The 19,548-nt window shown below is 37.3% G+C and overlaps 1 protein-coding gene across 1 annotated transcript in view; it reads right to left on the reverse strand.

Annotated features, from left to right (window-relative positions):
- Positions 1-19,548, reverse strand: part of TMC1 (transmembrane channel like 1) — a 162,680-nt gene that overhangs the window by 16,356 nt on the left and 126,776 nt on the right. The window contains exons 13-16 of the mRNA XM_066362945.1: positions 16,888-17,067; positions 16,601-16,762; positions 11,586-11,714; positions 2,049-2,116 (exon numbers count right to left, since the gene is read on the reverse strand). Coding sequence (XP_066219042.1) covers positions 2,049-2,116; positions 11,586-11,714; positions 16,601-16,762; positions 16,888-17,067 — 539 coding nt within the window. The remainder of the gene's footprint in view (positions 1-2,048; positions 2,117-11,585; positions 11,715-16,600; positions 16,763-16,887; positions 17,068-19,548) is intronic.

A 19,548-nucleotide genomic window follows, 5' to 3' on the forward strand; every position in this document is an offset into this window, starting at 1 on the left:
ACCTATAAATGTTGGACTGTAATAACATCAGTGCAAGTAACTTCCACTACTTAGAAACTCTTTAAGCAGTAACTGAATGTCTCCAGTCACAAACTAATGAAATTTGATACAAAATCCCCATACTCTTTTGATTGTTTCTGTAGCAAATGGCCAGACTCAGTTATCAGATCCTCATGTCTCATGAAATAGTAGAGGCTACCATGTGTGAATAGCCTTGTGCAGGAGAGCTGAGTCAAGTTAGAATTTGTACAAAAGGGCTATGAGGGTGGATAATAGTTCTGCTTCTGGACTCTGGTGTGTGCCTATCTTTGTACACTCAAAAAGCACAGTCACGTTCTCAAGTCCTCTTCAGACTAATCAGAAGCAAGATTTGGTCAATAGCTGAAGGATAAACACATAGAAAGTGATAGTGCAATAATCATGCAGAGATTTTGATAATGGAGCTACCCAAGAGAGAACTGGAGATTTTTTAGGTATGTAAGAATGTTAATATGAACCATAGTGATATACAGAATCAGTTGTAAAATTACAAGTGAAACCAATCCAGACAGCCATTGCAACAGCTTATCTGGTCACAAAAATGCATTCTTAGGCACATCTGTTGTCTAAATTCTAAAAGAACAAGAAGGAGGCATGCAGCATATGTCTACACAAATGGTACCTCCAGGCCTGAGGGATTGGTGGCACTCTGAAAGAGGTAGGGAGTTTTAAACCTGATACACACAGTGATTTTTCATTGTTCCAGTAGCAATGTTAGCTATTTTTCTGCCATGACAGCAGAATTCTCTCCAGGAAATGCAAGATTTAGAACCCATACAAGTTGTACCCTTGACTCTGATAGTAGTCATATGGGGCCACACTGATCTTTCTCTCTGCTTAGAGAATGACTAAGGGATGTATCTCAATCCTTCATGACTCTCTTGAAAAGTTAACCAAGAAATACATTTTAAAATATACCTGACAGTGGAGAAGATAATCTTTTTTATAATCTTTTCTTCACATTGATTGATCTAATTAAGCCCAAGAATTTGACAGACGCCATGGCAGAATGATGGGGTCCTTGACTATGGTCTTTATATTATTAAAGCAAAGTAATTTTAAGATTTGCAGAAAGGTTCAGTAGCACAAAGGTTTAATAATTCAGGCCAGCTACGGTTGAAAGATTTGAATAACATATGATACTTGTGCAAAAACTGAACCTAGTTACTAGTGCTTTTACAGAGGACAATGGTGTGGTCAGCCAGTGGCTCAATATTATATTAGACATGTATCAGCAGGATAAAGAAGCTCAATTGTAACTGCTTGTGGGTTGGGGTGCTCTTAGTTAAGAGTGACATACTTTCAAGACACATGGTTCCCAGATGAATTATATGTTCTGATTCAGTTTTTAAACTCACAAATGGTTTCTACTGTATCAACTCATCTTAACCTGTCAAGGTTTACAGGGAGAATGCTTTCATTTAATAAAACACATGACAATCCTTTGTACATCAAAAGTAATAATTCTAATGTGCAAATGGCCCTGTGAAACAAGTTCCCACATAAAGATCATATTTTTAACCTGACCTTCTTAAAACATGTGTTTCATCTCTATAAACTATTGGATTTGGTAGCACACTATCTTTAAATGTAGCTAGAAGTGGTATTTTAAATATATTCAGTAGTGATGACAAAATCAGTTTCTCAGAAAGATCTTACATTAATTTATTTCATACTTAGCATGTAGTAACAATGGTTATTAATGTTTCACTGTTAGATCCTAGTGTCACAGAGTATAAAACATAAAACGCCTTCAAATAATTAACCACCAGAAAACGGAGGCCCATCATTTAATGAAGGAGTGCTCTGCAAAATAGGCAGATGACTTTGAGGGCCAAGACTGAAGATTTGAAAAAGAAAAAAAACTATCCATAGCCATCCTTTTGGCAAAGGCAAATGTTGACTTAGAAACAGATTGTGGTCCCCTCTGACACCTAGCTTTAGTGCTTTATGCAATAATGGTCTTGGAGGATTTCAAAAAGTAGCAGACTATCCACCCACTGGCCTACCAGATCATGCCTTGGTTGAAGATCAGAGCGAGGACGTTACCACTGATGTCAAATTCATTGTATTGAGGCTAGAAGAGACACAGACATGCATTGGATCAGTATCTCAGATGGTGAATATTGAAAGGCAAGTGCTTCATGTTTCCACATAGGTATGGCTAAGCTCTCAACTACTTTCTCGCAGCAACAACACAGTGGAAAAATCAATATAAGAAATAATTAGATATAAATAAAATAATAAAGCACTATTTTTAACATAGTTAGGCTTATTTTATTATTATTATTTTGGTTGATGCTTGTATGTGCCCTGACAGAGGATCAAGCCCACATTGTTTTCATATTGAGACAATGTTCTGACTAACTGAGTTACCCAGCCAGGCCTAAGACTCATTTCAAAATGCTGTCATTCAATACTGTAAAAGTGTGGTGAGACAGGCTCTTGTGTACTGCTGGTGAACCAGGTAAATCTTGGAGCAGCCTTTTAAAAATCAATATTAAAACTTATAGACTTCATTCTCCTTGACATTATTAAGTCCACTTCTCAGAATTTTAACAAAGTAATCTTAAATGTTGAAAAACAAGCAAAGAAAAAACTACCTAAAAGTTTATTAAGTAAATAGAGTATATCTATAGTATGACATGTTGTCACTAATTACATCACTGTTGGAAGAGTATTTACATACACAAAAGAAAACTACATTTTATCATTAAACAAAAAATACATAAAACTATACATTCATTATTTTTATCAACTTATCATAAAACTATGAATAATGAAAAGACATGAAAATACCAAAATTAATAGTTATTTTATGTTAATGATGGGTTATGGCTTTCATTTTCTTTAAGTTTTGGGTATTGTAAAATATTTTTCAACATAAATATGTGAATATCTTTTTTTCTTTTTTATTTTTTTTTATATTAGTGAAAGAAGGGAAGGCAGAGACAGACCCCTGCATATGCCTGACTGGGATCCACTTAGCAAGCCCACTAGGGGGCGATGCTCTGCCCATCTGTGGCCCTTGCTGTGTTGCAACCAGAGCCATTTTTTAGCACCTGAGGTGGAGGCCATAGAGCCATCCTCAGTGCTGGGGGCCAACTCCCTCTAATTGAGCCATGGCTGCAGGAGGGGAAGAGAAGAGAGAGAGAGAGAGAGAGAAGCGAGAGGAGGAGAGGTGGAGAAGCAACGGTTCCTTCTCCTGTGTGCCCTGATCAGGAATTGAACCCAGGATTTCCACATGTCAGGCCAGTGCTCTACAACTGAGCCAACCGGCCAGGGCTGTGAGTTTCTTTTACAAAAAAATAAATATAGAAAAAGAACAACAGAAGTTAAAGAAGTTATTTAACTCAATGTCCCGTGCTTGTCTCTTAGATACCATCCTGCTTAGGGTAGCAGGACCAGGCTGTTCTTTGTGCAGAGAGGCCACCAAGAGGAACTGAGGTAGGTACCTGTCCTAGGCTGGCCCATCTAAAGGCTTCTTGCTGACATATTAGGCATTCCAGAAGGAAAGCTTCAATCAATGGGATTAATGCTAATTAGCAAAGGCAATGTTTTCTTTTACTTAATTTAAAATAGAGAATAGTGAGGCAGGAGACTGAATATTTGGTAACAAGATATAAGGTGAACAGCAAAAGGATAGGAAGTAAGAGAACCAAGAGACCATGAAAGAAAGACCAAGAGCGTAACAGATCCCTATCACTGCCCCAGATCCTGACATCTGCATGTGACGTCAGATGTATCCAGATGTATCCTCATAACTCCCTCCCCAACACACACATGCAACACACATACACTCACACACATAACCTGGAAGTATCTCTTTTCTTCCCAACCCCAAGAACCCAAAGATATATTTTTTAAACAGGTCTCTGATTTGGAATTCCAACAATATTATCACAACATTCAAATGCTTTGCTCAAGACTTCTTGAATCCAGGTCAGCTTCATCACTCTCCCAAAAGGCAGCAGTATTCTCCTAATCAAACGAAAGATACAGGCAAGGCACCTGGTTAACAGATTCAGAGACTGAACAGCAAGGACGGCATAAGAAGTATGGTGAAATACCAAGATAAAATGATACAGAATGAAATATTATGTAGCCCTATTATATTAGGCAGGACAAAGATCACCTGGACCATTTATTTCAACACAAATTCATTCAAGATACTGAGAAAATATATACAAAGTTCTTCACTAGTTTGTCAATTATCTAGAACAATAACATTTATATGATTCAAAAACAGCGATTTTGTTGACAGTTTTTGTCCTAAAATCAACAATAAAAAAAAATGTGGCCTTCATGGAGAAAAATAAATTGCTTCTAATCACGAGAAACATTAATTCTGAGTCTTTCTTTTTCCCCAAGTGCACTTTGCTCTGGATAATCCATTCTTCTCTTCCGGAGCTCTGTGAGCTCACAGACACATTTGACAAATGCCCAGCTGGGTGGCCTGCAACATCGGTGGCCTCAGAGCAGCTCTGCTCTGTGTCAGTTCCAAAATCAAACCTTCAACCTTGGCCTCTTAGGACAATGTCACAATGTAATCTACCAAACTACAGAAAAAGAAAATCCACCCCGTTAGAAGTACATTTCCATTATTTTACAAGCACACAAACCTCTTAAATGTCATATGAGATGTGATATCTGTATTACCAGGTGACTAGAGAAGCTCAGAGGGTACCCAGGGACCCCTGTCCTGTTTGCAGCAGGTGCAGCTGGAGGAATAAAAGCGTTTATGCATAATTTGGCCTGATGCAGACAAAGGGCATAGGGCAGCCCTCCCATACCAGGTGGTGTTGAGATTCAGATGCCTTAAAGGGATGCAGACCTGAATATAAGACTCTGCCCTATTGTTCCCTCACTGGGCGAACTTGGCCAGATGGAAGAGATGCACAGGGCAAGGCATATGGAAAGGGGCACAGAGGTTCCATGCCCTCTCCTGCTGCACCACTATCCCAGCACCTCGATCTTTTCGGCAACCCGGAAGCTCTCCAAACCCCAGAGCTCAGAGAATTTCATGCAGACTCCGCCAATAGGCATTATCAATTAATAGCTTAGGTCCCAGCCCTTCTCCCCCACCTGAAGGATAGCAAAAGTGGCTGAAAGTTTCAAGTTTCTAATCATGGCTTGGATTTTCTGGGGGCTAGCCTTCACCCTGAAGCTATCCATGTCCACCAAGAGTTGCTTCATTAGAACCCAAACTGTTCCTGTTACCCAAGAAATTCCAAGGAATTTAGGAGCTCTGTGTCAGGAACCAAGTCAAAGACCAAATATTAGAACAAAAGATGTTCCTAGCAACTTTACTGCTAGGAAATTATAAATTATAAAGGTATTAAGAGCTGTGGCCAGGAGCTCAGAATGAAGACCAAAATAGATATTTCTTATTATATCACAATATCACACCAGCAGAAGCAAAAACACTATCCAGCCCCTTATACAAAAACTTTGCTGAATTTTAAAGTAAATAATTTCTAAAATCCCTTTCTAATCTAAAATATGTAATTGGTCAAAAATTAGATAGAGTTATTAAAGAATTATTTTTATATGAACACCTTACAAACAGAATTTAATACTTTAGAAATTAAACTCAGAAACCTTCATTCTAAAAATAAATGTAGGAAGGTAATGCCCCATACACACACACACACACACACACACACACACACACTAAATTTATTTATTTATCTATTTTTATTTATTTTTTTGTTTGCTTGTTTGTTTGCTTTGTTTGTTTTCTATTCAGTGAGAAGAGGGGAGGCAGACACAGACTCCTGCATGTGCCCGGCCAGGATTCACCTGGCAGGCCCACTAGGGGGCAGTGCTATGCCCATCTGGGGCATTGCTCCATTGCTCAGCAATCAGGCTCAGTGCCTGGTGCCAACTGACTCTAATTGAGCCATCATACAGGAGGAGAAGAGAGATACAGAGAAAGAGAGAGAGAGAGAAGTGGGGGGGGTCGAGAAGTAGGTGGGTGCTTCTCCTGTGTGCCTTGACAAGGAATCAAACCCAGGACAACCACATGCCACACTGATACCCTACCACTCAGCCAATTGGCTAGGGCCACAGTATAAATTTAAATGCTTACTTTTTTAGAAGTGGAATTTTTTAGAAATGAGATTGTATTATAGTTTAATTTTTTTTTTTTAGATTTCATCTATTCATTTTAGAGAGAGGAGAGAGAGAGAGAGAGAGAGAGAGAGAAAGGGGGGAGGGCAGAAAGCATCAACTCCCATATGTGCCTTTACCAGGCAAGCCCGGGGTTTTGAACCGGCGACTTCAGCGTTCCAGGTCGATGCTTTATCCACTGCACCACCACAGATCAGGCTATAGTTTAAATTTTTAAGCTATATTTTAATAATATCGGTGTAAATCAATTTGCAATGTATTTGTTTAACTGCCTCTAAAATCTGAAAAACTTAAAGATAAATGATACTTGGGAAGGAAAAAGAAATTTTCTTGAAATCTGAGATAATGATTCAAATGGGATATGTGTGATAAACTCACTAATAAGATTCCTAGAGGTCAGCAACGGTGGGGCCATTTGGTTTTGGGTTGATGTCCATAATAATCAAAGGTTTGGAAGTTATTGTGTTATATATTTGGACCTTTGCTTGTGGTGGGCTAGAGTCAGTCATCTACCATGAGGGAAGACATATGATGCCCATTGGACTAACGAGTCTGGGAAAACCCATTCTCTCTCTGCAAGTTTAGTTATTTGGGGTAGATCATAAATCTATGAATATTGTGAAATGCAGTTCAGGATCTTAGAGAGAATTCTGTCATTGCCACAACCTCCCTGACTTTCTTCACACAAATCTCATTTCTCACAGTTGGAACCACTTCATTCTGAGCTGCAGGTTGGCCTGCATGTGGCTCTTAGACAGTGGTTCTCACTGCTGTCCACAGAACAGAAACAGCAGTCTCATCTGGGTCCTTGAGAGTAAATTTTCTAGCTCAACCCAGGTCTTCTGAATCAGAAACCCTACGTTCCCACTTGCCTGTAGGGGATTCTGATGTATGCTATGTTTCAGTACCAGTGAAATGATTTAGGCCAATCTTAGCCTCATCTACTAGAATGAGTCAACACCCTGAAGCTTTGCACTTTGATCCTAGTTGCCTATAGACAAATTCTGTCAAATATTTAAGTAGAACTTCAATTTCAGCCTACATGGTCCATTTTCCCAGGTTTTCATCCCTTCATGGGATACTTCTGTCTATTTACTGGTTCTTTATTATGCCATCTTCCTGGACTGCTAAATAATGTCTCCTTCACAGTTTATCTTCTAATTCTATGTCCTGAACTCTCCTGTTAACTCCATTCTACCATAAGTGACCTTTCTAAGCCTGGGAGCACCATAAGTTAGTTATAAATGCCATAGACTGGCTCATGAATTAGTTGTGATGTGGCAGAGTTCTTGAAATTCTAGGGTTAAGCATTGCAGTGAAAATCAACATGATGCAAATCTAGTTAATGGCTTCAAAGTTGACCAGACATGGGTTAGAGTCTTAGCTCTACCATTAACCAGGTATAATTATAGTATACTCATATAAAGAATATGACACAACCATTTAAAAACTACATCATAAAAGAAGAGTTAACAGCATGGTCATAGGTGATAAAAGCAGGCAACTAGTCATTAACTATATTTTTTAATAAAAATATATATTATTTATCTTAATAATGTATTTAAAATATACATTTATAATAATATACATCTTAAATGTGTCTATGAAAATCTATAGGGAATCTATAGTATTTGTTTATCTACATATAAATAAATAGTAATACCATGTCATTTAAATAATCCAAATAAGTAATGCCATGAGTGTTAGGATTACTTGTGATTTTTATTTTTGTATTTAACTCATACTCAATATTCCAGATCTTCTGTTTTCTACCTGAATTGCCCATATTTCCCAGCCACTAAGCCCTGTTTTACAACTGTACCGCCACTGAGAACTCTTTCTTCCATCTCAATCTTTTGAAATTCTGGCCATCCTTCAATACTTGGCTCAAGTGTCTCTTTCTCTGTCATGTCTGAATTTCTATTGCCCTCTCCTCTTCCCTTCCCAAAGTCATAGAGCAGGTGGTTTCTCCAATGATATTTATATTTTTTGCTCTGTATCAACAATGGGAACTTGAGAGATTAAAGAGCGGTAAAGAGTTTGAGAAACTGGTGAATGAATAGAACTGGAGCGGGCAATGGTTTTTCAGCTCCAGCCTGTTTCTTCTGACGGGGAATATGGGCCTAATGTCTCCAGGCCTTCCATTATATTAAGAAAAGTAATAAATAAATCTATATTTTAATATAAACTTCTCAGTTTTAAAATATTAACTCATTAAAAACCAACAAACACTCTGCGGACCAAAGGAAAAAAATACCTCTAAGTTGAATCTAGCTTGTGGCCCAAATTTGCAACCTGTCCTCAGGCTTCCATCTCTTCCATCTCTGTGTCCCCTTGTCACTCAGCACAGAGATTTGTTCATAATGTTTCATACCCAATAAGTCTTCAATTGTGTAAGCTATTCATTTGGGGAGCCAACGAAAATCAGATTTATATCAAAGATCCATCATCCAACCTTAATGATTTAAAACTTGTTTTAATGCTAAACTTCTCTCTGAAAAGCTTTCTAAATATACTATGAAAGAAAATTCTTTCTCTATGATCTAAAACAGAAACTTGTCTTCTTTCCTGTACTTTGTATTAACTCAAGAGCACTGTCAGCACGCAATGAATAATAAATTAGCCATTTAATTACAGCTTTTATGCATCCAGGTCATGTTGTATTGACTTCATATTTGAAGCAAAATCTTCTAGCAATTAAGAAATAAGTGGTAAGGGATAAAAGTCAAGCATAAGCCAAGCAATAGCCTAACAACAACAAAATGGCAATTTTTATGTCTGCTTCAGAAGAGCTGAATCATACAAGGAAAATAAAAATGAAATCAAGCCAGCTGAATACCTCATAGCAGGGAATGGGAAAGCAATGTTACAGCATCCTGAAGCTATAACATTACCTCATTGTCGTCCACCAAAGAGCATTACCTAACTGTTTTTGGCTCACCTGAGAGCCACTTTCCATGAGGGTGATAGAGATGACCTAAGAAGAAGTATGATCTTAAAGTCAGATAGCCAGGCATAAGATCTAGTCTACAGTCTTGAAAGCAGTTCTGAATGTGTAGGACTTGTCCTGAGACCTAGGGCATGAGATGGGAGGGAGATCAGCAGTAAAGATTATTGCTTCATTAGTGAGAAGAGAAAGACCTTTGGCTCAAGAATACTAATCCAGAGCTGACTCCATGGGCACATGTTTAGAAGTAAACAAAATTCTGTCAATAGATGGTGTTGCCTTGATGGTACTAGAATGCAGAGTTTCAACATTGAACAAGCCAGTCAACACTTAATGCTTGCCATGTGACAAGCATAGCTCTTTGCATAAAGTCCAAGACCTCTGCTTCATAGAGCTTTCATTTCAACAGAGGAAGACAGACAATAAACACTTTTTAAAAAGGAATTGTCTAATAGCTATACATCACCTGAAGAAAATAAAGCAGTGTGTTGAGAGTGTCAGGTAAGCTACATTAGAAGGGATGGTAAGAGAAGAGCTCTAAGGAAGTGACATATTATCTGAGTCCCTAATGACAAGAAGGAATGAGTCATGTCAAATTCTAGGAATCTGCACCTTGGAAGGAAGAACAGCTAGCGACAATACAAGGACCATTTTGTGGCCTGACCAGGCAGTGGCTTAGTGGATAGAGCATCAGACTGGGACACAGAGGACATAGATTCAAAATCCTGAGGTTGCCAACATGAGCGCGGGCTCATCTGGTTTGAGCAAGGTTCACCAGCTTGAACCCAAGGTCACTGCTTGAGCAAGGGGTTACTCGGTCTGCTATAGCCTCCCATCAAGGCACATATGAGAAAGCAATCAATGAACAACTAAGGTGCCACAACAAAGAATCAATGCTTCTCATCTCTCTCTTTTCCAGACTGTCTGTCCCTATCTGTCCCTCTCTCTCTCTGTCTCTGTCACACACACACACACACACACACACACACACACACACACACACACACAGGATGATCTTGTGTTTGAGCATAAGAAAAGATCCCAATGTTTATGGACATTACAAAGAAAGAGCAAAAATATTAAGAGATGAGCTCAAAGTAAAAGAAAAGAAACGGATCATAGGGTATAGAAAGCCCTAGACAAAGGTTTGGAATTCCTACTAAATAAGCCACTGGAAGATTTAAGAAAATGAGTACAATCAATCCTCCAGGTATTATTTCCCAAGATGACTGTTTCATTAGCAAAAGAGAGACAGGGCATTCCTGGCAATGTGTTAGACCACAGAGTAGTAATATGTGCTCTGCTTCCACCTTCAAATTTTGTGGGTGACCTAGGGTTGAGTGTAGAGGGTCAGCTGGTGATGAAGTCAACACCAGTGGGGTTCAGAGAAATGTGTGCTGTTGTCATGGGAAAGGAAGTCAACTTGCTGTAATTCAACCCCACCACTTGCCAGAGCCCTTTCAATGCCCTGTCCTTCCTCACAACTTCCTCAAAAGCCCCCTGCTTGTGTCTCTGAGCTCTTATCAAACTGTGAGCTTTATAAAATAAGCACCCTATTTATTAAATCCTTCTATCTCCCAATGTACTGCACAAAGACTAGCAATGATTAAGTGTCTAAGAGTTTATTTAGTACCCTTCAAAGAATTAATACAATAAGCAGTTGACACTACCCATTCTTCCCTGTTTACAAAAGTGCCAGCAAGCTTCACAGGGAAGGAGCTGACTATGGAGATCCAAGATTTACTGAGTTCACCATCCATTGCTTTAGCCATCCTGTGCTATGAGAGTTTTATAAGCTGTGATACTTAAGTCTTACCCCCTTTGAATTAAAACCATACTCATTGGTCTTCATTTGCTCCCCCTTTTCCATAGATTCATTTTCTACAGTTTCAGTTATTCACAGTCAACTGTAGCTCAAAAATACTAAATGAAAAACTCCAGAAATGAGCAAGTTTACATGTTTTAAGCTGTCCACTGTTCTAAGTGGTGTGATGAAATCTTGCAACGCCCTGCTCTGTCCTGCTCAGGACGTGAATCATCACTCTGTCCAGTGTGTCCACCCCGCAGATGCTCCCCACCCTATAGTCACTTATCATAGCAATTGTTATAGTATTAAAGTGCTTGTGTTCAACTAACATTTTTACTTAATAATGACCACAAAACACCAGAATAGTGATGTTGGCAATTTGTATATACCTTAAAGAAGTCATGAAGTGCTTTCTTTAAGTAAAAAGGTATGTACATACAGGGAAAAAAATAGTATATGTAGGGTTCAGTACTATCCGTGGTTTTAGCCATCCACTGGGGATCATGGAAGTTATTCTCTGTGGATAAGGGAAACGACTGTACTGACATCTAAAAAGGAGATCCCATCCTCTAAATTCTGAGATATCTTCTTGCATAGCATGTGAAAACAATGAACCAGGAAAGAACAATCTGATAAAAGAAAACTGAAGATCATACTTACATATACATATTCTAAATCCCAGCACCAGCAGTAATTGCAAAATCTTACAAAACATGCGTGGACAAAGTCTCCAATGAGGATTGTGACGTAGGTGGTCAATATATCAGAAACCGTCAGCCGTACAAATTCCTGTTGAGATATTATCTGTGTTAAAATTTGCATTTCTCTCTTTAAATGGTGCTAGTACTGACATCAAATTTATCATGTTTCTAGGTAGTATGAACATGGGATTCTATATAGTATGAACGTGGAAACTGCATATAATGGTAAAGAAATGAGTTAAGGATATTTAGCAAATGAAGACTGTTTCATCCTTATTTTGTTTGGTGGAAAAGATAGAGCAAAACAAGATAAAAACAACCTCATGGACAAGAACACAGTGTGTGATGGCCAGGGGTTGGGGAAAGAAGTGGAGGAGGGTATGGGGATAAATGGTGATGGACAAACACTTGATTTGGGGGAGTGAACACATGAAACGGTGCACAGAGATGTATTGAGGAATCAAGCATCTGAAACCTTTATAATTATATTAATCAGTGTCACCCCAATAAAATTGAATTTAAACAATAATAAAAATAAACAAATAAAAAGTTTGATCCAAATAAAAATTAATAAAAATTAAAATAATTATTTTCTGTTCCAAAATCATTGTATCAATAATCTCTTTGCTGAGATACTTTAAAAAATTTTTTTTATTTATTGATTTTAGTGAGAGATGAAAGGAGAGAGAGAGAGAGAGGGAGAGGGAGGGAGGGAGAAGGAAGAACATTGATCTGTACTTGTATATGCCTTGGCCAGGGATTGAACCAGCAACCTCTGGACTTTGGAACTATGCTCTAACCAACCAAGCTATCCAGCCAGGGTGACTGAGAAACTTTTATAAACATGACACAAGAATCTCAAATAGGAAAATTGTTGGCCACACAGAAGTTCAAAACTTAATCTGGCAAATAGAAATTTTATAGTTAAAAGACAAATTTGGAAAAAGTATTTTCAGCATTAGGTGATAGCAGATTTTTTTTCTAATACACTAAAAACTTTTACAAATCATTATGACAATAGATGGGTGATCTAATCAGGAAAAAAAAAACTTAGCGAATGTCAAAAATAAGAAATTCTCAGAATAAAATACACAATTACAACATATGAAAATGTTTAAACTCCATAATAATATAAATTAAAAATCTTGAGTTGTTGCTTCACAGAGTGATAAATATTTAAAAATCCATGCCTCTTTCTATTGACAAGAGTGTGGAGAAATAGGCACTATCAGAAAATGATGGTGACATTAGACAGGCACAGTTGTTGGGGAAATTTGTGAAGATTCATCACATTTCAAAGCATGTGAAATTTGATCAGGGAAATCCACTTCTAGAAATATATCCTACAGCAATATTAACAGAAGTGCACAAATCTGTACATATAATTATGAAAGTGTTATTTCTTCCAAGTAAGAATTGGAAACAAGTCAAATATGCTCAGGAGGAGATTAGATAAATAAAATAAGGTGTCTAGACAACAAAATATTGTGAGCTCTTAAAAGAAAGTATTATTGGCCTTGGCTGGTTAGCTCAGTCAATTAAGAGCATCATCCCGAAATGACAAGGTTGCATGTTTGATTTCCAGTCAGAGCACACTCCGGAAGCAATCAATGAATGCATGACTAAATGGAACAACAAATTAGTGCTCTCCTTCCTGCTCCTCTCTCTCTCTTTCTCTCTAAAAATCAATCAATAAAAATAATAATAATAAAAGAAAGTGCTATTGTGATTATGAATGCCCACCTATGTGAATATATACTAGAACCTCACTGAGTCATACACTTTAAATTCATGAAATATATGGTATGTAAATTGCATCTCAATAAACTTGTTTAAAATGTGCTCAAATGCTCTAAAAAAGTGCTAAACCTCTAGTAAAAAGCAGGTTTTTAAAAATATACAAAACGAGATAAATGGTACAAACTTATTTGTTAACAAAAATCCTGTGTGTGTATGTGTGTGTGTGTGTGTATGTATGCAGGTCTGGAAAACTAGATACCAGTTACCGCAGTGGTGTGAATTTAAATTTATGTATGAAGTGTGGATGCTGTGGGTTAGAGAGAAAGTTCACTACTTCTTTATGAAACTTACATGACGATAGGCAATAAATATAACAATATATATATAACTATACATTTTTATCATATTTAACTTCTGCTTTTTTTTCTGTCCATTCCCAATAATTTATGCCATAAGACTGAACATACTGAATATCTAATAAGACATAATTATGTTAACCAGTGTCACCTGAATAAAATTCAATTAAAAATAAAAACTATATTTTTCGCTCCATAAGATGCACTCCCCCCCAAAAAAAAAAAAATGGAGGGGAAAATGTCTGTGCATCTTATGGAGGGAAAAATATAGTATTTTATTAAATATTTTAGCACACCATTTGGTTCAGAATATTTTTTTCTTATTTTCCTCCTTAAAACCCTAGGTGTGTCTTATGGTCAGGTATGTCTTATAGAGAGAAAAATACGGTAAATAAATAAATACATAAACAAAGATTTCTACACTCAAAAGGTGTGAGGTTACTGCATAATCAGAAAGGTTCTGTATAAGCTGACTCCTGTCTAGAACTCTGTATTCTTCTTGTATTTCTCTTCCCTCTTCTATTCCAGCCCCACTGGCTTTCTTTCAGACCTAAACACCATACTTCTTCAGGTTACAGGACCTTTGTATGCAGTCTTTACTCAAGCTCTCTTACCTCATCTCATGACTCAGTCTGTGCCAAAAAATACCCATTACTGCATCATCACTAATTTAGGGAAGTCTCTCTTTGCTGACAAGATGAGCTTCCCTATAAGAAGTTTTCAATTTCCATGCATTTTATTCTTGTAGTGCTTTGTTGACATTGTAAATTTGTAACTTTTGCATAATTATTTAATTACTGGCTTTATTTACCCCAAGATATTGTCATTTTCACAAAGGCAGAGAACTGATCTACCTTTGTTCCTGGTTGTACCTCTAGCATCTAGCACAATTCCTGGCATTCAGCATGCTCTTAATAAATATGGAATGGATGGCTAGATGATGGTAAATTCCTACAGTTATTTCTGGCCATAACTTTTCTCTTTCTCATTCTTATTCTCCTTTTCATTCCCTAGGCAATTTGAGTTCAGATTCTAATAACCAGTGTCAATCAAAGGTAGGCTATGAGGGGTATTTTTAGGTTTCCACTGCCAGATTAGAAAGACTTCCTCAGGTAAGAGAAAAGTTCAGAGTGTTTTTGAAGTCCTCCCCAACTCCCTAAGAATACTCATTCCAATGGTTAAAATTCTATTTATTCCTGAGCAATGCAACATAAAAAGATTTAAACATTATATTAAAATTAAAAAAAATATTTATTCATATGCCATAGAAGGAATACACTGCTTTGTAAGAAAGGGAACTTCAAAAATGGTAGCCATCTCTGTGACATTGTCCAATCCCATATTTACCACGCTAGTCAGGATGGGAGCACCTTCTCCACACAGGCTTCCTGCTGATCCCTGAGCTCTACACCTAATAACTACACTCAATGACATTTAGTTAAAATGTCTGGGCATTTTTGATCAACAAACCTGAGAGGATCATTAGAAGGTAAAGGAAAGACATTAGACCAGGGACATCACAATGGACCTCAGACTGTAGTTGTTCCATGGTGGAGTTTGGAGAATATGTGTTGATATTGATTATGTTTCTGGGGAAGAGTTCAGCACTATAGCACTATGGACAAGGACACAGACTCTAGACTCTGTAAAGCTCCAGTCATTGACTTCTTTTGACTTAGTTTTCTAAGTCATAGTCTCTTCATCTATAAAATATATAACTTATCTTAGAAGATGACTTAATAAGATAACTTATCTCTGAGGGTAATTTAATATTCAAGGAGGTAGTGCTTGGCACATTACAGGCATTCAATAAATTGTTATCTTCAGTTGTTGGCTGCTTTCTCTCCTGGCCTAAAATGCAGACCTCAATATATAGTTTCAAATAGCTGTCTCCTAAGGATGGCTCTGCTGCCTACCTGTCACATGCCATGGGAGATGACACTGACTATATCTTGAGATTCCCTGGAGTGATATAGGAGCCACCAAAATATCTTATATTCAAATTCAAAAGGAGCTTTGAGTTCCACAGTATCCCTTTAGGAAAAACAAAGCAGTGTACATCCATAGAAAAGAAGAGTGAACACCTGGAATTTTCTCATAGAACAATTAAAGTGTGTTTGTGGGAGCATGCCATTATATTCAAAACAGCTGCCTTCACTAATGCTTCTAGAGCCACCTTTTCTTTAAGTGGTTAAAATAACTGCTTTCAGGAGCGTGAATATAGATATTGATCTTTTAAAAGCCTGAAGTTCCCAACGCTCAAGGTCTTTATGTCCACAGTGTTCTCTTTGTCCCCGTGGATTCCACCTCCCTTATCAACATTCCATTCAGAACCACAGTGTCTTCTGTCCTGGTGGCTCCTGCAGACTTTTCCATGAGTTCTGGGTGCTCCTTCAGAAAAAGTGAGGTGAGAGAGAAGGGGGAAACCCAACTACAAATGGCCTTAAGGAAAGATGATGAAGAAAGGAAGAGCAATACCAACAGGATATTTTTAGAAAGAACAAGACAAGCATATGGTTTGGGGGCTCTGAGGAAGAAGAATTAAATAAGTTGTTGTAAGAAATTACCCACAAATTTGTGGTTTAAAACAGTACAAATTTAGTTCTTTTCATTTCCAGAAGCCAGAAGTCTAAAACCAAGATGCAATTATAAAAGGGGCAGAAAAGTCGAACTTACCTCAGTAGATGGATGTGAGGAGTGCATGAGATAATACACATGGAATTCACAGCCAGCACATGGTAAGCATTCAATAAATCTTAGCTATTTTTTATTTAGCAAGCAATAAAAAAACTAAGCCACACTTACATACGAAAAAAATATTGACTCTGCTTTTTTTTTTAATCCACTAATTGTCATGCACTTCTGTTTGTGATATTACCTGTCCCACCATTGTTTCCCAGCAGGGTCCTCGAGGTACATCTGCAGGTTCCACAAAAAAGGGTGCCCCAGTGGTATTTCCAGTGAGTGTGGCATTGTAGGCTTTGATCATGTTGGCTTCCCATATGGTAATATTGACCCTTACTAGCTTTTCCTCTTCAATCTAGAAAGCAGAGCAATGAAGACAAAAATGAAAATTACACAGATTTCAAAGGCATGTTTTGCAATCTTGAGACTGGGAATGTAACAATGTGCTGATGGCAAGAACAATCCAGACACAAGATTTACCTTGTTGTAAATCTCATCCATCAAGGCAAGAATAAATACATAGAGGTTGCCTAAAAGAAGAGCAAAAATGCGTAGCAATAGCCATTTCAGAGCAATGAGGGGATGGTAGTCTTCCAGTTCAGCAAACAAGTCAAACAATGTTGGACAGAACATGCCCAGGAGGGACATGACCATGTTCATCTATAAGGAGACACAAGGCATAAACTAGGTTAATGGTAGTTAGAAATGATTGCTTTCCTCCAGAATTTTGCTAGATTCCTTTGATCTTTTTATTAGACTAAAGAAGATTATCTTATGCATTTTTGTAATTCAATCTTAAAAAACATCAAAGACGATATCAACTCACATTCATAAGATTTCCTTGTATATGAGCTTGTGTGTGCCAGTAATAAGAGTGTTTCCTGGTATAATGAAGGATATGATTTACATCACTCTCTAGCCAAAGCACATGCACTGTTTTAGATGGTAACTGATTCTGATATGGTGATGTACTTTACAATAATATTTCCAAAAGAAATGGGAAAGAATCTACTTGAGGAATGAGGTGCAAGAAGGCAAGACTAATTTGTCAATCATCAGCATGTGGGCTAGTTGACTCAGTTAGAATGAATCCTCCTTGAGAATGGACTGAAGACTAAATACTGAATTTAAGGAAATGCAACTATTAGGAGCAAAACAAAGTGTTTTATTAAAGGAAACAGAAGACATTTAGAGAAATAAAAGAAGAACACATAGTGTGATGTTATTGAAGCCAAGGCAAGACAGTTTCAAATAGATGAACTGGTTTATAGTGTCAAAGACAAGAGAACAATAAGAGAGAAAGGGCTGGAAGAGAAAAACAGAAAAGGAGAAAGAGAAATACAAGTAGAAAATGTGAGGTCTCTTGCCTGACCAGGTGGAGGCAAAGTGGATAGAGTGTCGGACGGGACGTGGAGGACCCAGGTTTGAGACCCCGAGGTCGCCAGCTTAAGCGTGAGCTCATCGGGTTTGAGCAAGGCTCACCAGCTTGAGCCCAAGGTCACTGGCTCGAGCAAGGGGTCACTCGGTCTTCTGTAGCCCCCCGGGTCAAGGCACATATAAGAAATCAATCAATGAACAACTAAGGAACTGCAACGAAGAATTGATGCTTCTCATCTCTCTCCCTTCCTGTCTATTTGTCCCTATCTGTCTCTCTCTCTGACTCTCTCTGTCTCTGCCCCCCCCCCAAAAAAAGAAAATGTGAGCTCTTTTTCTCCTGATCGACTGGCACACTTATGATTATATTATTTGGCTAAATTAAGTCAAAGGAGAGAATCTAGGAATACTTTTATGATGGGGAGAAGAGCCTTCTTTAAATTAAAAAAAAAGAAAAAAAAAAGATTTCAGATAACTAAGCAACTTCTTCCCTAAATACCTGGCTCAAATTGTTGCCAGCAAGCATTTCCTATTTCTCCCCGTGGACTCCATATTTGGAATGATTAGAAGTACCAGACTATATTTAGAAAATAGTTATCAATATAGTTCCTCCATTTTATCGAGTATTAAACAAGAATGACCAGCAGGGGTTAAAAATCAGCATAACATAAAATTATCATGATATAATTTCAACCTAAAGTAAAAACTTGGCAGATCCTGTGCAATCTTACATGAGGTAAATATAATTCTGTTTCATCATAGTTATAAATTTATTCACAAATCATCATTATCACCATTGTTGGCTCCTAGGACTCAAGGGTCCCCTAAAATGGATATTAAACAGGTTCTTAAAAAGAATGACCCTTTTAATGATAATCAGCTATCAATTTTTTACTGTGTTTCATTCATACAAAAATATAGTGCATACGAACCATGGATGATAATTTTACATATAAATACTATTACAACTATAAGAAAAAATTTTGAGGCAAACTTAGTTAAAGCTTTTAGGTTTGTTTGTTTGTTTTAAGTAAATAAATCTCTCTACTGAATGATTTTTACAAAGTTCTGTGAAATGTCTGTGTTGTTATAGTTCTGTGTGTGTGTGTATGCTGAAATCTAGGACTGAACAAATACAGTCTCTTAAATGAATGGTCTTCCGTCTCCAGTGTTACCATTTCTGAAATACCTAGAATGTTTTTGTTTGGAATCTTTTGTTGTAAGTTATACCATTTTCTATCCAAGTATTTTAAAGAAAATTCTATACTTATGGAAGACATTTTTTTTTTTTTTTTTTTTTTTTTTGGTATAGAAAGCTCTGCAGAAATTTCAGTGTGGGAAATATAGACTAAATCTACCCAAACTTTGAAAATGCTCAAGTTTTAAATGTTGTCACATTGTATGCTGGAACATTTTATGAAAAGAGACAGGCCTTAGCAACAACATATAATCAATTTCCAACATATGATCATATCTATCCCTGACTTCCTTCTCTGACCTGCTAAATGGACAGATACTCTGAAGAAAAATCACAATCATAATATTTAATTTCTGGCAAAGAGCTGGCCTTTCTCATTTGAACAACATTCAGAGGGAAGGAAATAAGGCAGAGAAAGAGAAAACAGAGATAGTTAGATTGCTAGTGAAAAACAGAAAAAAGCCCAGACTTGCCCAAAGTGGGGAGGAAATCTGAATGTGTCCCTTAGTTAAACACAGGAACCAAGGATGTTATCATTGCTACTTTAAAGAATTCAGGCAATATTTGGA

This window comes from Saccopteryx leptura, chromosome 2 (genome assembly GCF_036850995.1).
Source record: "Saccopteryx leptura isolate mSacLep1 chromosome 2, mSacLep1_pri_phased_curated, whole genome shotgun sequence".
In the NCBI taxonomy this organism is placed as follows: Eukaryota; Metazoa; Chordata; class Mammalia; order Chiroptera; family Emballonuridae; genus Saccopteryx; species Saccopteryx leptura.